Genomic DNA, 19,598 nt, shown 5'->3' on the forward strand with positions numbered 1-19,598 from the left:
ATCATACCCTCCTTGGGAAATTTTAATGCAAGTGACTATATTAAAAGTTCAGAGAAATCCAGTTTGATACCACTTAACACAGGTTTCTCAAAATTATATAATCATAGAACTCCTGGGCTATATGGTGCATGATCAAAGAAACATTCGCTTAACAAACAGTGCACACTAAGATGGAGGTACAGTGGGAGTATCAGGCAGTATGAAGCAGAGATTACATGGTAACATCAAAACTTTTGAGTGAAATGGAATTCTGCTACCTTCAAGTTCAATTACTTAAAGCACTTCCCAACCCTTAATCACATCTTATTGGTTCCAACTTGAACAGCTTAAGTAAATCAAGAGAAGACGCATGTATCACTTACCAGCCATATGATTGGCATGATTAACATCCACACAAAGGGAGGTAGAATTCCATATGTCAAATTGGTCAGCATCGTACCTGGGCACACTACACTGGAATACAGACCCTGGGGGCACAGAGAGGGGTAGCAGTTCATTTTAATTCAATACACATTGAGCCTGCCTCTATGTCAGTTAATAAAGGAGAAACACAAATGAGCCAGGAAGCCAGGACACCAAGGCTTGATGCTCTAGGCTGTCCTTGCAGCTGGGTAGACCATTTTAGTTTAAGAATCACGTACTGAAAACTCACTATGAGAGGCACTCAATAAAGTCTTTTATTCTCAAGTAACTCAGAGAACAAAGAGTAACCAAGCTTGAAGCTGGATGAGAAAAGCAGGACTGGTTACCTGAGTTTTCCATGGCTTAACTGAAGATCAGTTGACCAATCAAAATGAGCAGTGAGAGATAAGAGAGCCATACAAAGAAAGTTTTTGCCTGAAAGAAGTTTCTACTCTAGTAAATAGAGACAGCTAAACCTCAAGTGTGTCTCTGTTTCCTGCAGGAACACAAGCCCTAGGGCTCTAGCTCGAGGCACCAGAGAGGTGGGTATGATTCCACAAAGACTTCTAACTGAGGATCTCTAAATCAGGTCCTTAGCCCTGGACTCATCATTTTAAAAAGACCTGTTTTATAAAAAGAGCCCCAGTTAACACATGGCACATATTAATAATAGAAAGGGTGCTTGATGGTCTATAGTAATCCTTAGAACACTGGGATTTGTTTTACTAGTTTACTTGGTTTAATTTTCACCACATTTCACCTTATTTTGATATTGACTATTTTAATTCATGGGCTTCCCTGCTGGCTCAGCTGGTAAAGAATCTGCCTGCAATGTGGGAGACCTGGGTTCTATCCCTGGGTTGGGAAGATCCCCTGGAGAAGGGAAAGGCTACCCACTCCAGGATTTCAGCCTGGAGAATGCCATGGACTGTATAGTCCTTGGAGTCGCAAACATGAAGTCAGTTGGACACGACTGACTTTTACTTTTGCTTTTACTTTAATTCATATTTTTATTACTTTTAACTTTTTTTTTTCCTTTTAAACAAAAATAGAAAGTGCCAGGATAGCACAGTCAGTTCAGGGGACAGAAAGCACCCTGAGTATCAGAAGCTAGAAGGCTGGCTTCCTTTATTCACTGCTGCAGGGCCTGGCGGTGCCTGACGTGGATAATTTAGACCTGAGAATCCCCTTGATTGACCAGCAGTCCTCTGAAAAAAGTCAGGAACTTTACAGACCAAAAATTCTTCCCAAATATTTTGCCCCAAAGATAGCTAAGGAGAATTTCTTAATCTGGGAACTAGCCAGGGACAGTTAGGACCTATTCAGCCCTAAATGAAGACATCTGTGAACTAAAATCCAGGGCTTTCAACACACACGACTTTCTGACATTGAGCAACAAAAGAAACAAGCAAGGAGGCCATCTTATCTAAACTGAAGTCCCTTTACACATTTGACCTGAAGGAATGAGCGTGACGACCCTGAGTATTTCTCAAGGCTGTGTGACAGGAATAGTCATTCATGGACAGGTAAAGTCTATCAGGCAGCCTATGCTGCTGCTTGGAGAAGGCAATGGCACCCCACTCCAGTACTCTTGCCTGGAAAATCCCATGGATGGAGGAGCCTGGTAGGCTGCAGTCCATGGGGTCGCGAAGAGTCGGACACGACTGAGCGACTTCACTTTCACTTTTCACTTTCATGCATTGGAGAAGGAAATGGCAACCCACTCCAGTGTTCTTGCCTGGAGAATCCCAGGGACTGTGGAGCCTGGTGGGCTGCCGTCTATGGGGTCGCACAGAGTGCCAAGCCGCTTCAGCCGTGTCTGACTCTGTGCGACCCCATAGACGGCAGCCCACCTGGCTCCCCCGTCCCTGGGATTCTCCAGGCAAGAACACTGGAGTGAGTTGCCATTTCCTTCTCCAATGCATGAAAGTGAAAAGTGAAAGTGAAGTCGTTCAGTCGTGTCCGACTCTTCGCGACCCCATGGACTGCAGCCTTCCAGGCTCCTGCGTCCATGGGATTTTCTAGGCAAGAGTACTGGAGTGGGGTGCCATTGCCTTCTCCCAGGCAGCCTATAGGGATCAACATTTCCAGTCACACAAGTCTTCGAAGGGAGGTAGTTCTTTCTTAGCTACTTCTTTCTTCACAAAAGCCAAGGTAGAACCATCATGAGCTACAAACCAATCACACAGATTTTAAAGGAGCTGGCAGCATTAGCTAAATCTTTTTTTTTTTAAGAGATGAAATCCCAAAACTTGACAATTGAGACAAGCAAAATTTCAGAGCTTTTTATGAAAAAAGAAGCTAAATCCACTCTGACCTTATCCCTAAAAGGGAGTTTCCAGAGGACAAGCAGTTGTGACAAGTTTTTAAACATCCCAAGAAATCTCAGGAGGAGACTCACATGTGGACCAACACACTGAGCCTGAATAATAACAATAATAACAACAGCCAACAAACAAACACATAAGCACATGCACAAACAGATGCAGACCACATGACCAGACACCTACACCCATGGGCACATAACCACACATAGTCACCTTCATACACATGTTCACAAGCCCACAAAACCCACACATGTGCATGTGGCTAGGCATACTCACGCATGTATGCATGCACATAAGTACACATATGTACAGAAACATACACACACAGAGGCACATTCTAACACAAAGCATTGTTGTCAATGCTTCATACCACTCCAATCACTCAATCCTCCCAGCAAATCTATGAGGCAAACACTATTATTAATTCTGTTTCTCAGATGAGGAAACTGGACGTACAAAGACATTAAATAATCTGTCCGAGGTGACAGAGCCAGAATTCAAAAGCAGTTCTAGAGAATGTGCTCATAGCTTCTACTTTTATACCATCGTCTTCTCTAAGAGGTTTAATCCTAAGAGCCAGTTCTCAGAAGTGAGAATTCCAGCTGATGAAGGTCTCCATTCTAGAATCAACCAGATCTAAACCATTACATAAGGTTTAGACTGCTGTATCTAATGGATGATGGAAAACAGCCCCTTAAGGGCAAATAGTTTCTGCACTGTCTTTTATTTCTCCTTCCTCCTCAATTTTCAGCCTGGGTCAGTACCCTAAAAATGGCCAGCTTTTGTAAATATTGTCGGAGTTAAATTTCTCCCCAGTCCCATATTCAAAAAACACAGTCAAAGCAAGCAAAGGAAAATGCCCACAGGAGAGACTGGAGATTTCCAGTTAAAATTTTGGACCTGGGCAAGAGAAACATACAAAGAAGCACTAAGTTCCAGACCACAGAAGCCAGCATGTCTGACAAGGGTTGCTCTCTAAACCCAGTCCTCAAAAGACAGACCTCTGCAGCCTCACCAGAGATCCTCACTCTCCAAGGGCTTTCTAACTGCCAGCTGTCCTGTAACACTGGATATAACACTGGAGGCAGCACGGCTTGATGGGAAAAGTCCAAGCTTGAAGTTAGACAGCCGTGAGCTCAGCTCTGGGCTCTACCCTTTACTGACTGTGTGACTTCTGGGTAAATGACTTTAATAAGGATTCCAAACTTTAGTGTCCTCGTATGAAAATGGAAATGCTCAGACCCACCTCACTGTGATGGGAAAGGTATTAAGTGACACACACAGCAAATGCTTAATAGGAGCTACTGATATCGTTATCATTCTGTTATATAAATTATAGCTCCAGAGGAGCTACAGACTGGTAAATGGACCCCCATATACCTACAAGTCTGGAGCTCATTATCTCTGCCCTAAAACTTCCTATACATCAACTGCCACTCTTTGTCATGTCTTACCTTGTCCTCACAGCAATCCTGCTCAAGAAACAATATTTCATCTTCACACTACAATAGGGAGCCAGCCATTTTACTAAGCAATCAGTGCTGGTTCAGCAAACACTGCCCTGCCATCTCCATATTGCTGAGGCAGGCTACCTGATGGTTGAAGTGTCTGTTCAAAGCCACACTCAGAAGGTCAATAGCGTATTTGGAAGAGCTGTAGGGCTCCTGGCCTTTGCTGTGCTGGACATCCTCAAGGCTGAAATTAGATTTCTTTGCATTGCGAGATGATGTCCAAATGAGCTGAGATGGACTCTCACTGTGACACAGGAGAGATTCTAGTTCCTGAATCTGGATGAGGAATAAAAGAAACAAAAAAAAGTATCAAAATATACTAAGGGATTACAAGATAACAATTTTGAAATCAATATAAATGTAGACTAGAATTGAACAGGTGTGCCATTGGTAGAGTGGGCCACAAGTAAGCAAGAGAAGGAGTTTAGACTGATCCATGTGGCAAGGGATTAGAGTCAGAGACATCAGTGTGAACTCATGTTTAGCTTAATAAAGATTCAGATGGTTACATACAAAATATTTATAGATATTTATATATAAATGGGTTAGCATGCACATAGATATTTCCTTGAATTCCAGAAAAACATCTACATCTGTTTCATCAATTACGCTACAGCCTTTGACTGTGTGCATCATAACAAACTGTGGAACGCTCTTAAAGAGATGGGAACACCAGACCATCTTACCTATCTCCTGAGAAATCTGTATGTGGGTCAAGAAGCAACAGTTAGAACCCTGTATGGAACAACCAATTAGTTCAAGTTTGAGAAAGGAGTATGACAGGGCTGTCCGCTGTCACCCTCTTTGTTTAACCTATGTGCTGGGCGTATCATGAGAAATGTCAGGCTGGATGAGTTACAAGCTGGAATCAAGATAGGAGGGAGAAACAGCAACAACTTCAGATATGCGGATGATACCACTCTAATGGCAGACAGCAAAGCAGAACTAAAGAGACTTTTGACGAGGGTGAAGGAGGAGAGTGAAAGAGCCGGCTTAAAACTCAATATTAAACACTAAGATCATGGCATCCAGCCCCATTACTTCATGGCAAATTGAAGGGGAAATGGTGGAAGCAGTGACAGATATCCTCTTCTTGGGCTCTAAAATCACTGTGGAAGGTGACTGCAACCATGAAATCAGAAGACGGTTGCTTCATGGCAGGAAAGCTATGACAAAGCTAGACAGTATGTTGAAAAGCAGAGACATTACTCGCCAAAAAGGTCTGTATAGTCAAGGTGATGGTCTTCCCAGTAGTCACGTATGGTTGTGAGAACTGGACCATAAAGAACGCAGAATGCCAAAGAATTGATGCCTTCAAACTGTGGTGCTGGAGAAGACTCCTGAGAATCCCTTGGACAGCAAGAAGCTTACACTAGTCAAATCCTAAGGAAAGTCAACCCTGAATATTCATTGGAAGGACTGATGCTGAAGCTGAAGCTCCAGCATTTTTGTCCTCTGATGTAAACAACCAACTCACTGGAATAGTCCCTAATGCTGGCAAAGATGGAGGGCAGAAAGAGAAGAGGGCATCAGAGGATGAGATGGCTGGATGGCATATAAAATGGACATGAACTTGGGCAAGCTTTGGGAGATGGTGAGGGACAGGGAGGCCTGGTGTGCTACAGTTCCATGGGGCCACAGAGAGTCAGACATGACTGGGAGACTGAACAAAAACAAGATATGTCCTTGCTCTGTGAGCTGAGAGGGCCTACAAGCACATGCTATCTCAACAGCAAGGAGCACCAGATCTTGGTTTCTAATACCATCCTCCAATAAAAGGAAACAGATCTCCTGAGAGAAATGTCTGCTTCTGAGACTGGGATAGGAAATATATAACGTGAGTCTTAAACATCATGTGGTGTCAGGAAGGACATGCACAAAACAAAACCCGAAAGCCGCAGTGATGAGGCTATGTCAAAGATATAGAAGTACCACAGGATATAAAGCCTAGAAGTAAACCCACGCACCTACGGTCAAATGATCTACAAGGGAGGGAAGCACATAGCGTGAAAAGAAGGTCTCTTCAATAACTGGCATGGGGAAGACTGGACAGCTACATGCAAGTGAATGAAATTAAAACATCCTCTAATACCACATTCAAAAATAAACTCAAAATGGATGAAAGATCTAAATGTAAGACCAGATACTATAAAACTCCTGTAGGAAAACGTAGGCAGAACATTCTTTGACATAAATCGCAGCAATATCTTTTTGGATACACCTCCTAGAGTAATGAAAATAAAAACAAAGCTAAACAAATGGAATCTAGTTAAACTTAAAAGCCTTTGCACAGCAAAGGAAACTATAAGTAAAACAATAAATTGAAAAAATAAATATAAAAAAATACAACCTACAGAATGAGAGAAAATACTTACAAACAATGCAACCCATAAGGGATTAATTCCAAAATACACAAACAGCTTATTCAGCTCAATATCCAAAAACAAACAACTCCATCAAAATATGGGTAGACGATCTAAACAGACATTTCTCCAAAGAAGATACACAGATGGCCAAAAGGCATACGACAAGATTTTTAACATCAGTCATTATTAGAGAAATGCTAATCAAAACTATTAATACAATGAGGTATCACCTCACACCAGTCTACAAATAACAAATGCTGGAATGGGTACAGAGAAAAAGGAAACCTCTTAAACTGCTGATGGGAATATAAATTGGTACAGCCACTATGGAGAACAGTACGACAGAGCTCTATTAAAAACAGAGCTATTTGGCAAAACTAATACAATTTTGTAAAGTTTAAAAATAAAATAAAATTTAAAAAAATTAAATTAAAAAAAAAAACAAAAAAAACAGAGCTACCAAAACATACTTCAAAAAGACATGTTCACCATGATGCACGTTGCTGCACTATTTCCAATAGCCAAGACGTGGAAACCACCTAAATGCCCACCGATAGATGAATGGATAAAGATGTGGTGTGTGCACACACACAAGCACACATATCACTCAGCCATAAAATGAACAAAATAATGCCATCTGCAGCAACGTGGATGAACCTAGAGATTATCATACTAAGTGAAGTCAGAGAAACACAAATACATATCACTTATATGTGAAATCTAGAAAAAAGTGACACAAAAGGATTTACGTACAAAATAGAAATAGACTCACAGACATAGAAAACAAATTTGCAGTTACCCAAGGGGAAAGGTGGGGGAGACACACTACTATATATAAAATAAGATAACCAACAAGGACTATAGAGCACAGAGAACTATACTCAATATTTTGTAATAACCTATACAGGAAAAGAATCTGAAAAAGAAGATATGTGTGTATATAGATGTACATATGCATGTATATATAACTTAATCATTTTTCTGTACCCCTGAAATTAACACAACATTGTAAATCAACTATACTTCAATAAAAGTTTTTGAAAAAGACATAAAAGTTCCAACTGAAAGAGGTCCAATGGCCCAAGCTAAAATCATTCGAGTAAGAAAATAATGTTTATAATTCAAAGGAGAAAATGCATATCCATGAATCTACATGGATGTAACAAATGCCTTTATTCAGCTTTACTAAGGAATAATAGGCCAATAAATAAGTGGCTGAATAAAGAATTAAGTGGAGGAGAACAGACATATCTCCCTTGCAGAAAAACTCCAAATAATTCATATAGCTACTCCATGGTTAAGAAGGCCAAGCACAACCAAGTGTGGGCTACACAAAGTAACTCTCTTCCACAAGACTACTATATGTAACGGGAGAAAGAAGCAACTTTACAAAGGAAAAACCTGACAGACAGTACTTCAAGTCAGCGGATCAAAGAGAACGTCAACACTGATAAGACATACTGACAGGACGAGAGGACACTGGCGCGCTCTCTCTGTGGCCTCCCTTTCAAAAACACATTTTCTCAAACCTAATCATGAGGAAAACAGACACATCCCAATAAGGAACCATGTACACAACTCCTGAGCAGTAATCCCCAAACTGCCAGGGTCATCAAAAACAAGGAAAGTGTGAGAAATTATCACGACCAAGAAGAGCTTAAGGAGATTTGACTTCTAAATGTAATGTGAGATTTAACTACTAAATGGGATGCTAGAACTGAAAAAGGATATCACACAAAATTGAAGGAATCTGAATAAAGCACGGAGTTTCATTAATAGAAATATATCAACATTGGTTCACTAACTGTGACAATCTACCAAACTATGTAGGATGTTAATAATAGAGGAAACTGGGACTTCCCTGGTGGTCCAGTGGTTAATACTCCAAGCTTCTAATGCAAGGGGGTGCAGGTTCAAGCCCAGGTGGGGGAACTAAGATCTCGCACGCAGCATGATGCAGCCAAAAGATAATAATAATAGAGGAAACTAGGCCTAGGGTATGCAGAAACTCTCTCTGCAATAATTCTGTAAATCTAGAGCTATCCTAAAACTAGAAGTTTATTAAAGAAATATCTAGGAATGCTTCCAGATCTGCAATGAATATTTACATCAAATCGAGAGAATCCATGAACATGAGATTAACTCAGTTATCTGGTTCCACAATGTATACTGCACTGTACCTGGAACTTTACAGAAATTATCTCTAGTCTTCTAACAGCCCTAAAAGTTTGATCATTTATAATCAAAATGGATTGATTTTATTCATTATATGAATGGGATGGAACCATTCATATAATGCATTTACACCTGGACCTAGAATCCAAGTTTGTGTTCCACAAAGTGGTAAGATTTCTAAAACTAATTTGGAGAGAGTAGAAGGCATCATAAACCTTCCTGTTATTTTATTTGATAAATCAATCCCCAAACCCCTGCTGTTAGGCCTACCTACATAAGGATACACAATGTTAAGTCATGTCACCAGGACTCCTGTGATAATTGTGCCTTTGGTCACAACTCTCCTCTGCCATTCCCCCAAACTGGATTACCCCAAAATACTAGATTTCCTTAACAACTTGATGTTTTAAACAGTAGATTCATCAAAAAGTTGACAGACTATTCATACTAACATTAACTTACCCTCTATCATTGCCAATTAATTTAATAACTCAAAAAGAAGGCAAAGAATGAGAGCATTATAAAAACATAAGATATATTAGATGAATCTCTGAAGAGTTATAAAACATGATCAAATATGAATTCAATCCTATCCTGACTATATTTTAACTTTTATCATTGAAAAAGCAATACCACATTTTTTTAAGTGCTAAAGGATCTAGAATGACCCGTGAATCTCACACTCACTTCTGATATTCTGGTACCCCAGTTCAAAGGGGTTCCCAATTTCATTTGTATCATTTGTCTATTTGTTTATACAAATGAGGTCACACTATACATAGCACAACCAGCTGTTTATTCTCAATAATAAAATACTAATGGCTATCCCATCTAAGTGCAAAAGATCTTTTCTTTTAGTGGTTTCACAATATTCCAATGTTTATGTACATCTTAGGTTATTATATTTATATTTACAGCTAGCCCTCAAGGAGGTCCAATTATGACGGAAATTATATTTAAGGTGAAAAAAAAAAGATCATAAATCTAAAAGTGTCAGAGATACAAATTCAATGCATCAGAAAGAGTTCTTCTAATACCAAAAAATTAAAAGCAACTGGCAACAGAGCTGGGCATTACTTAATCTAGGTAGAAGAGCTGTCTTATGAGACTAAATGTGAGGCAAGAACACAGAACAACTTACGCAATCTGCACATCCCTTGCTTAGCTTTATATGCACGCCTGGAATTGTAACACATCAGTCTGGATGCTTAAGAAATCACATCAAGACAGTAAAAGATTAAAGTACTGTCTAATAGTGTCTTGTCTGTTACCCCATCCTATCTGATGACAAGCCCAGTTTCAAAGACCATGTAGAACAGGACTTGTGCACTTCCTCAGTTCTGTTCATTGTTTCTAAAAGCGCTTGTGTGTTCATATTTTACTTTCCGCTCTCTGAAGTTGATGTCCAAAGGAAAAAATACACCAGCAGGCTGCTTCAGGGAAGCAATGTTTTCAAAGAGTCATCACCCCATTTAAACACTCAAAGATGCAATGCCGGCCATAAACTAATGAGCTTAACAACACAGCACTGGACATATCTGCACACATGTTTAGGATCGCAGCACTAAGTGTTGCTTACGAAGCCTAAAACCTTTTTACCAGGATAAAGTGGCCAAAGACATTGGTTTCAAACACCTCCTGGAGCCCATCAGGGGTTATCTTGTCATTCTGGGTCAGCAGTCCTTCAGCTGTGGAGAACATATGAATCACTTTTCTGAAACAGCAGAAGACAATGGTATGACATTTTAAAGCTTCTTTAACTGAAGATAGTAAAGAGATACCCCTCCTGCCTTCCCTGACCCCCCAACTTTCCCTTGCTTCTGTAATAACAGGAACAGAAATACTTATTTCTCAGAGCGGGTTATTTTGAGCACTACATCAAATGCAAAAATGCTTTCTTGCACCCAGTTCAACCTATATACTTATAGTCCATACAACCAACAGGAACCTGAGCCTCTCAAAACCCTGCTGCAAAAACTCTCTTCCCTTCATTCCAAATCAAGCTATTAGGTTGGTGAAAAAGTAGTTGTGGTTTCAGACCGTGAATTTTAAATCATTATAATTAGGCTCAAACACAGCTTTATTAACCAAAATAGGAACCATTACAATCAACACATTTTTGCCAATGAGAAGTAAGTTTGTTTATTCCTGTAGCATAAAAATACATGCTTCTGGATTCCACAAACTCTTGGAAGGCATTTTTCTGCTTCCTGCAGGTTGTGGAAGCATTTTCTCTGCAACAAGTTGTCAAGATGCTTGAAGAAGTCATAGTCAGTTGGCGAGAGATCAGGTGAATATGGTGGATAAGGCAAAACTTTATATAGCCCAATTCATTCAACTTTTGAAGCACTGGATGTGCGACGTGTGGTCATGGAGAAGAACTGGGCCCCCTCTCTTGACTAAAGCAGCTACAGGCATTGCAGTGTTCGGTGGATCTCATTGATTTGGTGAACCTACTTCTCAGACGTAATGGTTTCGCCAGGACTCAGAAAGCTGTAGTGGATCAGAATGGCAACACACCACCAAACAGTGACCATGACGCTTTTTGGGGTGCAAGTTTGGCTTAGGGAGTGCTTTGGAGCTGCTTCTTGGTCCAAACACTGAGCTGGTTGTCACCAGGTACTTCTTGGTCCAAACACTTCGAGCTGGTTGTTGTCAATTGTCATACACAGTTCACTTTTTAGTGCACATTACAATCTGACTGAGAAGTGGTTCATTGTTTTTGCATAGAATAAGAGAAGATGACACTTCAAAATGACGATCTTTTTTTATTTGCAGTCAGCTCATGCGGCTCCCACTTATCAAGCTTTTTCACCTTTCTGATCTGCTTCAAATGCCAAACTACCATAGAATGGTCAGCACTGAGTTCTTCAGCAACTTCTCATGCAGTGGTAAGAGGATCAGCTTCAGTGATTGTTCTCACTTGGTCACTGTCATCTTCTGACCATCGGCCACTGAGTTCCCCATCTTCAAGGATCTCATCCTCTTTGCAAAACTTCTCAAACAAGCACTGCACTGTATGTTTGTTAGCAGTTCCTGGGCCAAATGTGTTGATCTAAGTTGTCTCCACTGCCTTACGAACAATTTTGAACTCAAATAGGAAAATCACTTGAATTTTCTTTTTGTCTAACATCATTTCCTAGTCTAAAAAAAATATAAAATACACAGGAAGTAATAAGTCATTAGCAAAAAACAAAGTGAGAAATGTGCATTAAAACAATATATAACATAACCACATTTATTTAAGAATGTATTCCAATATCAGATAGCAAATTTCAACCATGCAAAACCACAATACTTTTGCACCAACCTAATACAAATCAACTGCCCTGGGGGAATAACAGTCATGCCAAGAAGAAAAAGTCTTCCCCTGCACACTGATGTCTAACTGCTGAACAAAGTAACAAAGTGAAGCAGGCTTTTTTATTATAGGGAATTCCTGAGGTATTGAATACAGGAAGACAGTGATTTGCTGTGAGATCAATGTAATAGGTCAAGACCAGCATGTGATTTTTGTGTGTAGGAGTGTGTGTGTGTTGAATGGCAGAAAAGTAAAACAAAAGTAGCAGTATAGGAAGTAGCATGAAGTAAGAGTAACATCAATTTATGAATAAGTATGGATGTGCTCAGCTGCTCAGTTGTGTCTGACTCTTTGCCATCCCATGGACTATAGCATGCCAGGTTCCTCTGTCCATTGAATTTTCCAGGCAAGAATACAGGAATGGGTTGGTTGCCATTTCCTTCTCCAGGGACTCCCTGACCCAGTGATCGAACCCACGTCTCCTGGAAGGCAGGTTCTTTACCACTGTGCCACCTGGGAAATCCATGAATAAGTACACTGGGTCACAAAAAAGATTTATTTCTTACTGTACTACTACTAGTAGTAGTACTATAGGTTGTAGTTAAACGTTTTTGGAAGCCACTAATGTGTATTGACTGTGTGGATCACAATCAACTGTGGAAAATTCTGAAAGAGATGGGAATACCAGAGCATCTGACCTGCCTCTTGAGAAACCTATATGCAGGTCAGGAAGCAACAGTTAGAACTGGACATGGAACAACAGACTGGTTCCAAATAGGAAAAGGAGTTCGTCAAGGCTGTATATTGTCACCCTGCTTATTTAACTTATATGCAGAGTACATCATGAGAAACGCTGGACTGGAAGAAACACAAGCTGGAATCAAGATTGCTGGGAGAAATATCAATAACCTCAGATATGCAGATGACACCACCCTTATGGCAGAAAGTGAAGAGGAACTCAAAAGCCTCTTGATGAAAGTGAAAGTGGAGAGTGAAAAAGTTGGCTTAAAGCTCAACATTCAGAAAACGAAGATCATGGCATCTGGTCTTGTCACTTCATGGGAAATAGATGGGGAAACAGTGGAAACAGTGTCAGACTTTATTTTTAGGGGCTCCAAAATCACTACAGATGGTGACTGTGGCCAGGAAATTAAAAGACGCTTACTCCTTGGAAGGAAAGTTATGAACAGCCTAGATAGCATATTCAAAGGCAGAGACATTACTTTGCCAACAAATGTTTGTCTAGTCAAGGCTATGGTTCTTCCTGTAGTCATGTATGGATGTGAGAGTTGGAGTGTGAAGAAGGCTGAGCGCCGAAGAATTGATGCTTTTGAACTGTGGTATTGGAGAAGACTCTTGAGAGTCCCTTGGACTGCAAGGAGATCCAACCAGTCCATTCTGAAGGAGATCAGCCCTGGGATTTCTTTGGAAGGAATGATGCTGAAGCTGAAACTCCAGTACTTTGGCCACCTCATGCGAAGAGTTGACTCACTGGAAAAGACTCTGATGCTGGGAGGGATTGGGGGCAGGAGGAGAAGGGGACGCCAGAGGATGAGATGGCTGGATGGCATCACTGACTCGATGGACGTGAGTCTGAGTGAACTCCGGGAGTTGGTGATGGACAGGGAGGCCTGGCGTGCTGTGATTCATGGGGTCGCAAAGAGTCGGACACGACTGAGCAACTGAACTGAACTGAATGTGTATTGAGAATCTCCCAGGAAGGTATTTAGCCCTGTACATTTCCTTAGCCTACTAGTCAGAGTACCTGACACATGGCTGAGAAATGCTTCTAAAGTTGCCTTCCTGGATATTAGAGTCTCAATGACAACTCTGCCTAGTTCTGAAATGTTCTAATGGACACAGTGAGGCAGACCAAAACTGACCTGCCAAAACATGTAACATTCTTGGAATATCTGGGGACCAAGAACACAGAATCATGACTTTCCTCACAAAGACGAAAGCACGTTTCACCACATGGCTGCAACATGTACTTTCTTCTATCTTCATTCTTCTCCACGCCCCCTCACCCCCTCAACTTAATGGACTGACGGCAAAGCTAGGCAAAAAATATATAAACACCTTCCTTCCAATCAGTTAATATAAAAGATAGAAATTACCTTGAAAAGAGCCCACGAAAAAGTGCTTTGATATTTAGCTGTGGATTAGGCATGATCCCAGCATTTAGATATACATAGTCTAATCTCTGAAACCTGCAAGTAAAATCAAGAAAGAAGATTGTTAGCTATCTCTTAGAGCAGTTAGAATACAGAAGGCCCACGAAGGACAGAAAGCACAAAAAGATGGCCATAGCAAGCTAAGGCATCAGTACTACCTTCTCAACATTTTTTAATTAGCCCAGTAAATATTTGAGTATTCTTTTTTTGATGGTGGCCTCAAACAGAATTTGGAGAGCTGTAATGGGTCTTGAAATCAAATATTCTCTGACCAATACTCCTTCCAGCTTAGTCCTCCTAATAAGGTACCACAGCAACTCTATTAAACCCACACTCCCTCTGGTCTTAGAAAGGTTTTTGCTTTTTTAGAAAAAAAAAATTCACATCTTTCCTTTTTGACGAGTAAAATTTGTATAATCTGATCCATCAATGCTGGAATCTGAACACCAAGATATCCATTAGAGCAGGGAACACAGTAATGCAAATGGCTATCGAGCATAAATGAAATACAATATATTATTCTTCAGCCAATTCTTTTACCAAGAAGGCTTTCCTTATATAATGAACTTCCTTCCCTGAAGTTCATTTTACTGTCCATGGAAATAAAGAAGCTCTTGCTTATTAAGGGCCTGAATTACAAAAATGTAATTAATAGTTTATTAATTAAACTAATTATTATTCATTCCTCTTAGAAGAAAAAAACATGCCCTGTCTCTCCAGAAAAATGCACTGTGTAGCTATATGCAGTTTATTGTACATTTTTTGAGAAGTTATATATCTAAGGACTCTAGCCCTTCAGATACTAAACATTCATCAAATGTTTATTGTCTGCCAATTAGTCAATATGAACAAATTTTTAGTGAGTGGCCTGGGGAAATTTCTTCACTTGTAAACACCTGCCTCACATACTTAATGGAGTTTTATTATGTAAAGCAAAGATGCAAAAAATGTATTTAAACATCAAAGGAGTTACACTAACCTAACACTACAACTGACTGCATGTCAAAATATGCTCATAAATTAATCTTCATGGAATGGTCATGATTGTGATTAAGAATGAAAATATGGTATACTGAGGCATAATATGTCACTCTGCAGATTTCCTCAGTGTAACTTCTTTTTACACTGCACCTGTTTCTTTTATCGATTTTCCCATCCCTTCTTATTCTATTAGCTGTTGCATTGCACAATCACATGAGAAAAAAGCCATCAATAAGACGCAGACCTTTGCTTGAGCTCCTTGGTGGCCTGGAACACCGATGGCAGGCTGCTGACATCCACCTGCACGATGGAGACCTCAGCAGCGGGGTGGGAGGCCAGTAGAGAGGTGCGGACAGCTTCTGCTTTGCTCATGTTCCTGCACGCCAAGCACAGGTGAAGTGCATCATCTTCTTCCAGCAACTGCCTGCAGAGGGCTAGGCCCACGCCACTGAGAGGACAATTCAGATACCGAATACTCATTAAATGAGATGGTGCCCAATAGAAGCAACTTCTCTCTGGCTCAGAAGACTGATTTTGTCAACTTGAGCCCCAAACAGGAGCCCAGGTAGACAGAAAGCACTCCAAAACTATGTAAAGAAGTGGGGAACCCTCCAACTCTCATAGTCACTGGCTCAGGATGTTGTCCAGCTTGTGGTTCTTTCATTTTGCAAAAGCTCAATGACCCAAATAACTGCAAATCAGAATTGCCCTTTAGCATTTAAGACAGAGTTTATCCTGTCAGTGGTTTTCATTTTATGCTGATCATGACACTCATGAAAGGGATTCAATACATCACCAGCAAGTGCTAAAAAGAGCATCTCAGCAGTTAGCAGTGCTCATGTTTTACTCTACTGTCTAGGTTTCTCAAGGGCAAGGGCTCTTCTACCAGTCGGTATCATGGCCATTATCAGCAGCACCAGAAATTCCTAATTTAAGTAATGGGTGACTCTTTTAGGGTAAGGTATAAGCAAATGGCAAGAGAGACAAGTCCCTCTCAACTATTAGGACTGAATAACCAACAGGAAGATGATCAAGTAGAAGATAGGAAAAGGAAATATAAGATGGCTACAAGGAAAGAGAAGTGGGGATGAATGCATGCTGCATGCTTAGTCACTCAGTCGTGTCTGACTCTTGGCGACCCTATGGATTGTTGCCCACTAGGCTCCTCTGTCCATGGAATTTTCCAGGCAAGAATACTGGAGAGGGTTGCCATTTCCTCCTCCAGGGGATCTTCCCCACCCAGGGATGAGTACATGTGTCAATGACCTCCTTCAGAAAGAGCATTGTGAAACCACACAGTAGATGGGGAGAGGGGTCGGATCAGGCTGGCGGATAACAGTGAAACCCTAGGTAAGTGGGCTTTTTCCAAGACTTGAAAGCTGATGCCAGGCAAAGAGTCTAGCACCATGAATAAACCATAGTTATGTTTATTCATCCCCACTTGAGAATAGGCCTTTACTATAAATATACAATTGCACATATCACAATATTTGTAAAAGGAACAAACACAAAATCAAGCCTGACTTATTTAAGCATATTTGATATTTGCATATTTGCAATATTAAGCATGTTGATATTTAAGCATATCAACATAGAAAGCACCACACTGGCTGTTAAAGTTATTCAGGTGAGGGTATACCAAAATTCTGCCCATCACAGGACACCTGCCAGGTTTGTCTTAGTTAATATGGACATGTCTAGATAACTGAAAGCTGAACTAATTTTAAATGTCCTTTAACATAACCTCAGTCTTAATCCACCCGCGCACCGCCCCCCGCCCCCGGCCCCTCAAACTCCTCAATTAGAAAACTGATTTGATTAGTTTCATCCTCCACACACTGTTCATTGAATTACAAACGAAAAGTAAAACAGAGGCTGAATCCAAATACCCAACCCCCGGAGTAAATTACTCATCGGCAGTATGGTTACTTGCACTCCTTCCACGCCTTAACAGAAAAAAGTTACTTTTCTCTGAGTCTCTGAAGAGTACTTATACTAGGTGTCTAGCACTGTGTTACATGAGATATTTGCCCCCCGTATTCTAACATTCTTGGATGCTGAAATTTATCTAGGGGCGGAAGTCTAGCACAGAAAAAAACCGGAAGAGTACAAAATGTATGGTGATCTGGTCTAATTTACCAGTGATGAGAGAGTCAAAAGTGGAAAGGGGGCGAGGTCTGAGTTGGTAGAGCCCTTTCTCTGCATACCGACAGGATCGTCACTGAGACACATCTGTTAGTGACGCTCTACTTTTTCTCCCTGTCATGTTTAATTGAAAGCACGTTACTGTGCTGCTCACGACGCTGACAGGCCTGGTACCTCGCGCACAGAGGAACCCAGGGAAAAGCCGGACAGGATCTCGGCCCTGTCCCCACCGAGGCAGGGTCAGCTACAGGAGCTCCTGCGGTCGATCGGTGGCGGGTCCACCTGGCTCGTTACTTCCTGATCCCTCGGATCCCAGCCCCGCCGCCTCCACTATCTCCAAGGAGGTCTCACCTGCTCGCCCCGGTGATCAAAACCACTTTCCGCATGCTTGCGCACCCTATGACTAGGCACCCCAAAGAAGGGCCCAGCAAGGCCGTACTTGGACCCATAGCCCCGCCTCGGCCACGCCCCCGGGCCGTCAATCAGGGCCCGGCGGGGCCCCGCCTCCCTTTTTCATCACGGATTTCGCGCTGGGCGGCTCTTCCATCGCTGCCTGCCAGTCGCTCGCGGCTCAGGAGCCCGGATGGAGTGAGATCGGCCGAGGGGCGGAGCCGCGTTGTCGCACAAGGCCCGAGCCAATCCGAGCTGTCCCTGCTCCTGGGCCTCGGAAGGTGTCCCGCCCCGGGTCCGCCCCGCTGACGTCCGGCTTTTGTCGTGGTTGGGGCGTTCTCCTACCTGTGCGCGCTGGTGGAGGAGTCGCGGCTCACGAAGGGTGAATACCATGGCGCCTCTGATGAGCATTTCATGGAGGGAAGACCTCAGGATATTTTCACAGCGCTCCGTATTTTAGAGGAGAGGTTTGAGGCTAGGAAGTGAAGTTTAGAGATGATCATTACTTAGTTTTCCATCCAGGCACTGTGCCATTTAACACCCAACCTTCTGGTTCCAAAACGCCTCCTCTTCCTCTAAAAAATCATCTTCGTGAAAATGAACATTGGTTTTACTAAGAACTTTACGGAGAATCATGCATGAATTGCCAACTTTCAAAACTTGGAATATGATGTAGAGTCAGAGAAGCTTAGAATTCCATAGGACGTAATGGGTCCTGTGCTGTAATTTTCTATTTCAGTGTGTCTCAAATTCTTTGTGGTAAAGGACCCTCTTTGTTTTTCCAAGCCACCCCAGATGGGTACTTCTGGAATAATCAATAAAAATAAATTGCTAGAAAAATTAAATAAAAAGCAAGAAGCATACAAGCCCCATTTTTTTTTTTTAATTAAATTCAACAGATGTCAGTACTCTGCCAAACTGCCATAAAAGTTTCTAATGCTTACTTTAGGTTTCTGAATTTATTGTGGGCTATTCACAATGTGACCATCACTAGTCTGGGTCCACAGTAAGGAATTCTGCACGTCTTGTATCAAACTGTGGAAGGTACTTCATAACCACTTCAAAAGTTTTAATTATTTATAAACAGCAATGATCTCTGAAAGATACGAGACTGAGGTCATTTTCATTGGCTTTTGAGTAACCTGGACGTTTTGATTAATTTTATATCAGTTTAGTATTAGCTACATCTTATACCAATAAAATCAGATTGAAAGAATAAATGTGATTATTAAAGATTTAATTCCTATATCATCAATATTTTTTTTTTTTGAGTGGCACTCAGCTTCTACCCATAACCCACTTACAACTATTATAAAGAAACCATGATTTAACAATAGTTTCTGAAAGTTCTGGAGTAAAATTAACTCCTATGTTGGGCTGCACCTCTACAGTCTTGCAACCCTTGTAGCTGCCCAGTTGCTAGACCAAAGAAAGAATCCAGAGGCAGCAAAAGAGACATCAATGATTTATTACATCTCACATGTCAGAGGCAACTGTCCTGGAGTGAGGCCCCACTGTGTGTGGTCAACAGAAGGCAGGACAAGTCAGCAATATTCACTACACAGTGGAGGAGAAGGCTGTCGGTAACAGGGGATTTGACATCAAAAGGACTCCTTGATGGCCAGGGAGACTGCTGAAACGTCTTCCCACAGTTCTTTGGGTTAGCAACTGTTGGTGATCAAACGTGTTGGTGTCATTCTGGCCCTCAGTCTTGGAATAATTGTTAGCTAGGGTTGGGTTAATCATACCAATTAAACTTTCAGCTCAGGAGAAGGAGGCCACCATGGGCATATAGTAAGGATGAGGCAGGGCCAGGTCAGGCAGCA

General features: G+C 41.4%; 1 protein-coding gene across 5 annotated transcripts in view; it reads right to left on the reverse strand.

Annotated features, from left to right (window-relative positions):
* Positions 1-18,804, reverse strand: part of HSD17B7 (hydroxysteroid 17-beta dehydrogenase 7) — a 31,988-nt gene extending 13,184 nt beyond the window's left edge. Inside the window, exons 1-6 of one of the 5 annotated variants that reach the window (XM_055587238.1) lie at positions 17,734-18,799; positions 15,482-15,685; positions 14,200-14,292; positions 10,381-10,495; positions 4,322-4,516; positions 363-467 (exon numbers count right to left, since the gene is read on the reverse strand). In XM_055587238.1, coding sequence (XP_055443213.1) covers positions 363-467; positions 4,322-4,516; positions 10,381-10,495; positions 14,200-14,292; positions 15,482-15,685; positions 17,734-17,831 — 810 coding nt within the window. In that variant the 5' untranslated portion in view covers positions 17,832-18,799. Of the gene's footprint in view, positions 1-362; positions 468-4,321; positions 4,517-10,380; positions 10,496-10,888; positions 11,926-14,199; positions 14,293-15,481; positions 15,686-17,733 lie in introns of those variants that run through there. The other 4 variants (XM_055587239.1, XM_055587241.1, XM_055587242.1 and 1 more) reach the window with 4 other exon arrangements.
* Positions 18,805-19,598: the final 794 nt, after the last annotated feature.

Source organism: Bubalus kerabau, chromosome 6 (genome assembly GCF_029407905.1).
Source record: "Bubalus kerabau isolate K-KA32 ecotype Philippines breed swamp buffalo chromosome 6, PCC_UOA_SB_1v2, whole genome shotgun sequence".
NCBI classification, from domain to species: domain Eukaryota; kingdom Metazoa; phylum Chordata; class Mammalia; order Artiodactyla; family Bovidae; genus Bubalus; species Bubalus kerabau.